At 42.2% G+C, this 11474-nt stretch overlaps 1 protein-coding gene across 1 annotated transcript in view; it reads left to right on the forward strand.

Moving 5' to 3' along the window:
* Atp13a5 (ATPase 13A5) overlaps positions 1-11474 on the forward strand; it is a 124483-nt gene extending 113009 nt beyond the window's left edge. The window contains 3 exon segments of the mRNA XM_028890075.2: positions 6007-6095; positions 8752-8832; positions 10518-11474. Of these exon segments, the coding sequence (XP_028745908.1) occupies positions 6007-6095; positions 8752-8832; positions 10518-10778 (431 nt within the window). The 3' untranslated portion in view covers positions 10779-11474.

An 11474-nucleotide genomic window follows, 5' to 3' on the forward strand; every position in this document is an offset into this window, starting at 1 on the left:
GACCAAGGATGCGACAAGAAACAGCCTGATGGAGGAAGCCCTTGTTTGTTGTACGGTTTGAAGGGACACAGTTCATCAGGGCCAGGAGGGCACAACAGCAGAAACACGCGATGGTTGGCCATGCTGCGTTCACAGTGAGGAAGTGAAGTTGACAGGAAGTGGGCCCACACGATAGAGATATCTCAGGCCTACTCCTACTGACCCCTTCATCGAACGGTGCTCCACCTCCCTGAGGTCCCACAAGCTTCCAAAGCAGTGCCCACCAGCTGGGACCAAGTTCAGATGAGTGAGCCTATGGGGGATATTTCACAAGCAAAACATACCACGCCTCACCTTTATTCACATTTCCTATTTATCCATTAATGTCTGTAGTTTATTCCACTATAGGTTCTGTACTTTAAGAATCTAATCCTGGCCAGGTGGCAGTGGCACGTGCCTTTAATCCCAGCACTCGGGAGGCAGAGCCAGGAGGATCTCTGTGAGTTCGAGGCCAGCCTGGTCTTCAGAGTGAGATCCAGGACAGGCACCAAAACTACACGTCTCGAAAAACGGAAAAAAAAAAAAAAATCTAATCCTGTTTGCCTGCCTGTTTGTGTTACGAATGGCTTCTTCCTGTTGCATTGACAACTGCATGTCACTGTGACATGGGAAGGGTATAGTATTACTTTCTCTTTCCACCCAGACTCCTTCCTGCCTTTTGTTGTTACCTTGAGTCTTAAGTGTTTTAGAAAAACACAGATTAGTAAGTGCAAACAAAATTATTCCTTCCTCTTTATAAACAATTAAATATCTACCTATGTTTTTTAATGAATGAAACCCAGAATTCAGCACAATGTCAGATAATATCAAGGCTAGCAGATGAAAATACACTTTAATAGCAACACTTGTAGTTACTGTCGCTTACATTGTTTATAAATATATTCTTGGCTGTTGGTGAAATCATCTTGGAAAGCTTCCATTATGTAAATAAAATACTTCTAATCAAGAGAGATTTTAAAATCCTGTTAGGAGACATACTTCAACAATGGCTTACCACCATCTACCAAGATGAATACTCGTTTTTGTATCTTCTTATCCAGTGTACAAATGTATTATATTAATCATTTTATTATTAAATCATATTCTTGAAAATATCCTACTTACTTATAGTAGATTAAACTTTTACTAGTTTGAATTTGTAGCTTTTTTTTAAGAACTACATTTCATGCTGTATTTTTCAGAAGGTTTTTTTTTGCACATTTTTGTTATGTTTGACTTTTAGACAAAAGCTTGATTTTTTCTTTCCTTTATAAAGATAATACATAAGAGTGATTTCTTCCTTGACATCTTACAAAAATCTAGCAGTTAATTACTTGGCTCTAAATCCTTCCTTTGAGAAGGTGTTTTAAGGATTGATTTGGGTTATAATGTTTTAAATAATATATTTTTTTGCTCACATAATACCATTTCATTGATATTATCAAACTTTATCATACAGTTCAGGGTAGGATTTTTTCTTAAAGTTTTAATTGCTCTCTGTGACCCTTACTATGGTCTTGATGAGATGTATGTATGTATTAACCGGCTTTCACTAAGTGTGACAAAATACCTAAAAAGCATTTTAATGGATTTTTTTTTTTTAAACTTTACCTGTGGTTACTCTTGTCTGTGCGTCTGGGGCTTCAGTGTGGGAGAGATACTGACAGAGAACACATGGTAGAGCGAAGCTGCTCATCTTCTGTAGGCCAGGAAGCAGGAGAAAGCAGGAGGGCGTGGGGCAAGCTGGGGCATGGCGGCTGGGGGAGGCGAGAAAGGAAGCGGCCCGGGTCGGGTGGGGGAGCCAGGGACAGCATGTACCTTTCAGGTGTACAGTCCTGCTATTTTTGTCCTGCTGTCTCAATTTTCTACAACCTCACGACAGCTCATTCATCTGTGAGCCTCCAGTGGGATAATTCCTGATTAGCTTAGCCCCCTCCTTATCTACCCGCCCCTTGAAGGTACCACCTCTGTGCTGCGCTGGATACCACGCCCTCGATTGCTGAGCCTTTGGTGGATGTTTCAGATCCAAACACAGGAGTGTTGCTCTTTCTTTTTCTTCTTGCCTTAAATGCACTTTTTTTTTTTTTAATGGTTCGTAACAAAATAGCTCTCAGACTTTTAATTCTGTATTGGTTTTGATTTTTCTCACTTATTAAGGTTTGTTTTCCCTTCTTTCCTTGAATTTGTTTTGAGTTCATGTCACGGTCCATGTACGTCTCCATCTTTTTAAGAGTAGGAAAGCATTCAAGACTCGTCATTGTAGCTTGGATTTCGTCTTTATTTCTTACCCTACCAGTAACTTTGACCCAGTTTCTTCTTTGGCTTAACACTTTTCAGAACAATAAATTTTACTTGTTGTGGGGGCACGGGTGATGGTGGTGGTGTCAGATTTTGTTTTCCTTTTTCTTTCTTCTTTTAATAGTTCATAAACATACATTTGGTTTCCTTTTTGATATAATAGACTTTAATGAGTTTTCTTATTTGTATACCTGGGGTGGGGTGGGGGTGCATTTCAGTTAAACTAGGTCACAAATGTCTGTTTTGGTAGTTGTGACTAGATGGCCTAGCCTCCGACGCCTGTTTGGAGTTTTGGTGTTGTATATGTGAAGCTCCTGGCCTTAAGTTCTAAATATGCAGTTATTGTTGAAGCACTTTCATTCAATTATATTATCCAGATTCTCTTTGTTCCTGAATAAGTTTGGCAAAGCTGTCTTCTCAAAGGATTTGAGATCATGACTGTGCCTCCCTCTGATCTTTTATTTCCTGTCAACGTCGGAGTTTCTCATCATTTCCCTCAGTTTTGAAAGCAGAGTTTGAACGTACCCTTGACTCTTGTTGCAACAAATGAAGATTCTGATTTATATTTTGAGGTTATTTCTTATAGTCCTTATTTCCAAGGTAAATGTATTAAGTGGGATAGTCTCACTGCCTGGTACTTTAGTAGTGAATACAATACAAGGAACTTTCACACACATGGAGTGAATTAGAGTTAGATTAGTTACAACATGGGGACTTGAAGCTTAAAGGAAAACTGCTATCTCATGGTAGACACATCATCCTCCCCAGTTGGGGGCTGTCATGTGTGTGCTATTGTGTGCATGTGGAGGCAAAGGACAGCAACCTGTGGGAAGGAGCCAGGGGACTCCAGGGATTGAACTCAAGCCCTTAGCTTTGGTGGCTGTCCTAGTTAGGGTTTCTACTGCTGTAGTGCAGTGGTTCTCAACCCGTGGGTCATGACCTCCTTTGTTGATGAATGATCCTTTCACAGGGGTCACCTAAAACCATTGGAAAACACAGATATTAATATTATGATTCATAATAATAGCATAATTGCAGTTATAAAGTAGCAATGAAAATAATTTTATGGTTGAAAGTCACCACAACATGAGGAACCATATTAAAGGGTCGCAGCGTTAGGAAGGTTGAGAACCACTGAAACACCATGAGCAAAAGCAAGCTGAGGAGGAAAGGGTTTATTTAGCTTACACTTCCACATTGTAGCATAACATTGAGGGAAGTCAGGACAGGAGCACAGACCCAGCAGGAAGCTAGAGGCAGGGGCTGATGCAGAGGCCATGGACGGGTACTGCTTACTGGCTTGCTGCTCATGGCTTGCTCAGCATGAACCCAGGACCACCAGCCCAGGGATGGCACCACCCACCATGGGCTGGGCCCTCTCCTGTCAATCACTAATTAAGAAAATGCCTCACAGCCAGATCTTATGATGGTCATTTTCTCAACTGCATTTCCTTCCTTTCAGATGACTCTAGCTTGTGTCAAGTTGACGTAAACCCAACCAGGGCAGCGGCAAATACATTCATCTCCTGAGCCACATCACTGATGTAACTAATAAATGAAAAAGGTTTTATAACCAAATATTCTAATACACATAATCTTTAATTTTTTTTAAAAAAAGTATGTGTATATGTGTGTGGCAGGGTCTGTGCACGTGTGACTGAAGGTGTCCATGGAGTCCAGAAGAGGGCTTTGGACTGGTGGGTGGCAGTGAGCCATGCTGTGTTGATACTGGGAACAGAGCTTAGGTCCTTTGTAAGAACAGTATATTCTCTTGAATCCAGAACTGCCTCTTCTGCCCCAATGCATAATATTACAGACTATAAATTTCTGAGTTAGAATTCAGAAGCCTTCAGAGGTACTAAGATGCATAATATAAGTGATTTCATCTTGAAATAACAAAAATCATGCTTTTCTAATCAGTGTTTGAGAGCTCAACTTTATGATGACAAAATACAGAAAAAGTACACACATTTTTTTTTCTGTAAACAAGTGTGAGTATTACCAACCCTTCCTTTATTTGAAAACAGGTTACAGTGGGTGTGCAGTATTTGTTTCTTAGATTACTTCCCTCCATAGGGCCCCATTCTTTATCAGCAGCAGCTAACCACGAAGGGCAGACTCTTGTTTCTTCATTGCATTTTTTTTTTTAACCAAAGTTGAAGTAAGAGAGAGGGCCTGCTTTGCAGATCGCTAGCCTGAGGACACGTTGAACGTACAGGACTCAGCCAATCACTAATAAGAATCAGGTCTTCAGCAGGACTAGCAGCTGATGTCACCTTCCTTTTCTAGTTTCTGGGTCCTGGAAACTCGACAGAGGAACAAATGCAAAATCCACGTGGCTGTCTCCTGTGATCTTTGTGTCACCATCATGGGCACTATTTGGGAGCATATCTCTGTCTCTTTCTGTCTCTCTCTGTGTCTCTCTGTCTCTGTGTCTCTCTGTATCTGTCTGTCTCTCTCTCTCTCTGTCTCTCTCTGTCTCTCTCTCTCTCTCTCTCTGTCTCTCTCTCTGTCTCTCTCTTTCTCTCTCTAGGCCTCACTCTCCTTCTAAGCAAGTGTGATCGTTCTTCTGAGAATGTTTGGGGGAAATGCTAAGGGTGGGTACAGGTGCTTAAAGGTAAAACCAACCCTGGTGTCTTCAGAAACAGTTTCTGTGGACTCATCTCGGGTTTCTAGTTGGTCCAGATATAGAAAACCTAGACAGGATTTAAGAATCAGCTCAATCGTGGTAATACTCGGTGGATTCTAGTGCTCAGAGCCCGAGGCTATCTCCCTATCCAAAACATTCCCAAGGCACTATTTGCAGAGTTCTTTGGGTGGACACAGGAGTGGGTAGGCGTTTGTGCTAAGAGCAGGGATTTTAATATAATACACTGGAGATGCTTATGTTCTAAAAGTCAAGCAGTTGTGGATACAGGACGTGAGAAGTCCAGCAGCTTTGCATATTTTTCTAACTTACCTTTCCCAAGTCAGAGTCCCAAAGCCCCAGATGCAGCCACTTCTGAGCACCCACAACCTGGTTGAGAGATCCATTGTGATCATACGAATCAGAATGTGATGTGTGATATGAAATAAACTTTGTAAGGGAGGGTTAGGGAGTTGGAAGAAAAATGGTACGTGAATTGGGCTCGATTACATGGAGGAAGTGAAATGTACCATGGTAGAAGGAATATTGCCTACACTGGGCACTTAAGGATCTCTTGACAGGAACAGAATGTGAGTGGGCAGAGGGGTTCAGAAAGCCTGGCAGGCCTGACACTGGAAAGCCCCGAGTGCCAGTGGCAGATTCCTGTCCCTCATCCTTGTGGAGCTAAAGAGGAAGATGCTATCAGGACTGGGTGCATCCTACGTGTGTGTCTCACCAGACGGTGTGAGCATGAGCAGGGTTTCTCTGGTAACCATTCAGTCAAGCTAGTCATGGCAGGATGTTTCCACCCAAGGGACACTCAGTCAAGATGATTCCTTCGGGGAAGTTTCTATAACATGTTTGATTCCATCTTTATGAGGAAAGGTTTTAATATAACACCTTTATCTTATAAACATTAGAACATATTTTAAAACATATGATGATGTATCAAAGCATCTGAAAATACAGCTACCATTTGCCCAACATGAACCGATTGCTGGCATGTGCCAAGTTATGAGAGGCATCCTCTTCGCACCTGAAAATAGTGTTTGGTGTTTCCTCAGATTTATTCTCACTTCTGCTGACAGCTGCTGTGGGCCTCACAATTTTCATTCTGTTTTCTGATTTTCAAGATCTATACCGCGTAATGGAGGTAAGTGTTGTACATTATACATCTGCTATGACTAATATGTGCCAAAGCTGTACTTGCCTTGCAGCTTCTAAGTCAATCATTATTCTCTCTGACTCACTAAACAATATGAACTTTTGTTTTTTAGAAGAGAAAATATTTTTGTATTTCACATACATTTTGATATTAATAGTGTCATCATTTTAGCATGTTTATAGTGTTCGTGCCTAAAACGTTGTTTGGAACCAGAAAGATGACACAGAGTAAACGTGTCTTCTACCAAGCCTGATGACCAGAGTTCATTCCCTGGAACTCGAATGGAAGGAGAGAACCAACTCCCATAAGTTGACCTGTGACATCTACATGCGTTTTTGTGCCATGTATGCCCCCCTACACACACACACACACACACACACACACACAGAGAGAGAGAGAGAGAGAGAGAGAGAAAGAGAGAGAGAGAGAGAGAGAGAGAGAGAGAGACCACATGCGTGCTTGCACACTAAATGTAAAAGAAATATTTTAACTATCTTGTTTTAAAATTTTATCTTGTGGTATTTTATCAATACAGTGAAATTAATGCACTAACATAATTCTCCAAGCTTACCTGTTTAAAGCATAGTAAAAACATCATTTAAAATGTAACTGTAAAGAAAAGGGTTGGGGCAGTCTTATACCAGAAATTGGCTGTAGAGAGTATCATCTAAGTGGCCACCATTTGATCTAGAATACCCTAGTTTGAAATTAAATTCATCAGGAAGTTATTAAAGCTGTTCTTAGATCCAGTCTTGTGGGAGACCTCTAAAAGCTGTCAGCCTGTAGTTTTGTTTTGAAGACTAGCCATTCTTCACTGAGATGTAACTTGGCTGTCTGTCGCCACCCATGCTTGAAGGGAATGTAAAAGTAGAGCTAGAAGAAGGTAGGAAGGAATTCTCACTGTTGCTGTGACAGCCATGAAGGCCTCATGGAAGAAACATGGGTTGGTGAGGGCCCTGGTACACAGGCTGGATCTTGCCAGGTCAGGCTGTTTTGGATGTGCAGAACTGCCTCAGCACCAGGAGAGAGGAAGGGCTGAGGATCTTTTGGTTTTCAAAGAACAACTTTGGTTTCGGCAACGAGGCAAATGTGGATGGTAGTGATGAAAATCAAGGCAAGGCTTGCATTACAGAACAGGAAGAAAGGTCTCTAAAATAGAGGCAGGTGCTGTGCTGGGGAGCGTGGAGAACAGGGGAAACTGAGCAAGGCAGGCATCCTCCAAGGCAGCCAACCATCTTTGTACTTCCTGCCAAAATAACAGGGAGACGCTGAAGGTTCCTTGGAAGGATGTCTCAAACAGATTAATTAAACACGGGCAGGACAGCAAGGCAACAGAGAGACAGGAAATGAAAACTCGGGCAGTCCTTCCATAGCCCGTGAGCTACGGAGCTCCAGAATGTGCTTGGTTCAGGAACAGAAGCTAAGTAAGAGGTTGCTCTGAGTAATTCGGAAGTGAAGAAAGTCTGCTTGTGAAGAATTCCGAACCAAGACCATTCCCGGGCCGGGGATGGAGAAAAGCCTTCCCCGTAACGGTGGAGGCAGCCATGAGACCTGAGTGGGCCAGGGTATAGGATCAGCTTCTCCAAAGCCTTCCTTCCACCTAATGTGCTGTGCCTCAAAGCCCAGGTAGAGGCTGTCCCTGCTTGGGGAAACGAGTAGTGCCAAGTAGTGCCTTGAAACAGCCCATCCCGGGATGCGGATGAGACTTTGAAGTGAGTGGCTAGGCCAGTGGTTCTCAACCATGCTGTGACCTTGTTCATACAGTTCCTCGTGTTATGATAAGCCACACACCCCCAACCACAAAATTACTTTAGTTGCTGCTTCAGAAATGTAATCTGTCTACTGTTATGCATTGCTATGTAAGCGACCGCATGGGGGTCGCGACCCACAGGTTGAGGACCACCGGGTCAGACACTAGGGGTGGAGGGTCCTGTGATTTTTCGACCTCAGATTCCTGCACATTCCATCTAACTCTCCGTGCATCAGAAACTGGGCTGGATAGCTCCTGACCCCGCTGTGGGTGTGGCTCTCACTTCTAATAAACGGACATGTTTCCTGGTGAGTCTGTGACCCTGTAGTATTTGTTATGGGTTGTTAGACTTGCATGAAGCCGCTAGGTTTGGGACCAGTAACATTTGTCCAAAACATCATACTCAGTCAAAGCAACCTTAGTCTTATGATTTTTTTTTTTTTACCTACAAGTCAATTTTGCTGGAGGAAAAAAAACCAACAACAATGAATTCCATGTAAATTTTTGCTTTAGGAGCACAGAAAACCGTAAGAATTGCAGAAGAATGATTTAATTTTATGTCCTCTCCACCACGTTTTAAAGCATAAATAAAGAGGGCCACATGAGCTCCAAAGTGTCCTTTGCTTCACTGACCAAGGCGTCTTACTGACGAACCTGACAGACATCATCTGGCTGTGGAGGGACCCATTTTAGTTCAGATTCTGGCTTTGAGTAAGTCCTTAGACGAGGTGTGCCAGCCTTCAGCTTTCCTATCTGCAAAGCAGAGAAAACAATGCCCACCCTCCAACTTCGGGGTTATTACAAATACAGAAATTCTAAATAGTAAAAAGCATGGTGTACTTTTTCAAAATGTAAAACATACAATATATAATGGTGGCCATTCTTTTTCAACAGTTCATCCCAACCATCACGTCATGGAGAGTTTCAATTCTGGTGGCAGCCTTTGTCCAGTTCTGTGTGATCTTCTTTGTGGAGGTAAAGTATTGGCTCCTATGATTTTTTTAAAGGTAGATATGTCAATTCAGAGTCTCACTCTCAACATACATTCACTGTTTACAGCAACTTCTTCACTCTCCCAAAAAGGATAAGTAAGGGTCTTTTGAAGACTGAGGCAGGATCTTCTTGGGAGGAATTCTTTGGAGTATGGCTTAAAATTCTTGGAAGACTGATGAGAAATATTCCTCTAGTCTTTCTCCATAGAAAGCAAAACATCAGTTCAGTTCCAGCGCTTGCCGCAAGGGGCGCTGTATTTACTCCCTACTCTTCTCAATCATCTAGAAGTGAGACCTAGGTGACCCAGCAGCTCTGCAACAGGAGGAGACGTTTTAGACAGAGCGAAGCAGCATCTTCAGGAGGGCTCCTCTAATCAGGAAAAAAAGGAAGCCCACTTTCCATGTCAGCAACTGTGACTCTTGGAGGCCTTCTCATGAGTGGTCTCTTCTAGTCAGAGCTGAATGGCTCACCCACACAGTAGACGGTTTGGATGGTGCTTTTCCAAAGGAGTTAGACTCGAAAAATAAGCAAGTCCTTGGAGGGAAAAGACCAGCCAACTTAAGTAGGAGTGTGTGTGTGTGTGTGTGTGTGTGTGTGTGTGTGTGTGTGTGTAAATTTCAAATACTCTTTCATCCAGGAATTCCACCTTTACATCCAATTTTTTAAATGAGACAGAAAAAAATTAAATCCTAAGTTGTATGAAGAGATTCGTGATAGTGTTATGTACGGCAGCAAAATATAATTCGAATGATGTGTTTAAATGCTTATGAAGAAATGCTGGAGTCTTTAAAGATAATAAGACAACTACAGCTTTAACTACAATAAAATATCTTAAAAGATATAATTACAGAGAAGTTGTATATGACAGAAAATCTAGTGTAAACAAAGGAAAGTACGATGCAAAATTGGATTAATTCTGTTGTTTGTAAAAACTGCATAAAGAAAGAATAAAAGGGAACTCAAAAGGATGGGAAACAAAATAATTCTGAGGGACTAGAGAGACTTGGTGATTATGAGTGCTTGCTACTCTTGTAGAGGACCTGACTTTGTTTCCCAACACCCATATCAGACAGCTTACCACCTGGGTAACTCCAGTTCCAGGTCATCTGACACCTTCTGGCCTTTGCAGACTCTTGTAGGCACACACACATATCCCCACCCCAGCACTCACATATGCATAAATAAAAATAAATTTTAAAAATATTTGATTGCTGCAGACTAATTATTGAGTCAACAAAATTTGGCACTTTGTATGTGACAAGTGGTAGGACTCTGTTTCTTGGTTTTTCTTCCCCTTCCCTCCCTTCCTCTCTTCCCATCTCTCATTTCTTCTGTTTTATTTTCTTGATATGTGGTGTGTTATTGTTAGTTTCAGCCCCCTAGGGAAAGTACTGTAAGTGAATACCCAGCCAGGATTTCACCAGGAAGTCTGCAGAAAGGAAAGGCCTCTGGTGGTCAGCAGGTGTCTGTGCCTGGAAACATCTCAGCTCTGGGGTGGGGAAGGTGGGGGGTAGGGGGGTGGGGAGACAGGACAGCATCAGAGGCAGCTGCATTGAGCTCAGCAGAGAGGAAGCCCAGGGTGCCAGGCTTCCAGTGCTGTCTGGCTGTGAGGGGCTCACTCGCATAAGCACAATGGTTTCACTGTCACCCCTCCTCCGATTTTTCAGGATGCCATCCTTCAAAATAGAGAGCTCTGGCTGTTTATAAAGAAAGAATATGGATTCTACTCAAAAAGTCAGTACAGGATCTTGCAGAGAAAGCTGGCAGAAGACTCTACCTGGCCTCCCACGAACAGGACGGATTATGCAGACGATGGCAAAAATGGATTCTACATCAACAAAGCCTATGAAAGCTCTGAACAGGCCCCCAGAGGGAAACTCGGGCTGGGAGGGCAAGCGGCAGAACAGCACTTTTGGACCAGACTGTAACCTGAATAGCTGCCATGCTTGTTCCCCAACATCACCTTTTGTCTCCCAAACTAACCGCTGTGGAGAGGTAAAAATTGTATACTCTTCTTTTCTCCTCCATCTAAGCATTCAAAGCACTTCAATATATCGAGCCTTGCAGCAAAGAACCTTGTATTCATGCTATCCTTCACTAGTGAGAGAGAAAAAAAAAAAACTGCATGTCTCAGATCATCATTTTAATAAGCTATATTCATAATGTACTGTTTTTTAACTGCATTGTTCTCATGCAATGAAACTAGATGTATGGACATCAAGTGAGAAGGAACCTTGAGGAAGTATTTAGTATTTGAAAATCTGACTGATGCATGAATTGATGTTAAGTTTCCTTAATCTTATGTTAACTTGTGAAGCACATTGTTGTATACATCTTGGCCCCGAATCACTGAATTCTCCCTGTTGTTGTATCTTTGGTATGGCTTCAATAGAGAGAGAGAAAAAGGAATGAATAATTCCACCCTGACTGCACAGAAAGCCAGAGTTGTGTGGAAGTGAAGAACAATAGAGATAGGTGCAAATCACTGAGAATCATGGTATGGGCATTGTTTAAATGTAAGCAAACTACACCAACTCTGTACATTCCCAAAGCTTATTGTATGGGGCCAGTGAACTTGACAGTTCAGAGTAGACTAAAGTAATCAAATAAACTGTTTAAATGTG

The sequence above is a fragment of the Peromyscus leucopus genome, chromosome 12 (assembly GCF_004664715.2).
Source record: "Peromyscus leucopus breed LL Stock chromosome 12, UCI_PerLeu_2.1, whole genome shotgun sequence".
Lineage (NCBI taxonomy): Eukaryota > Metazoa > Chordata > Mammalia > Rodentia > Cricetidae > Peromyscus > Peromyscus leucopus.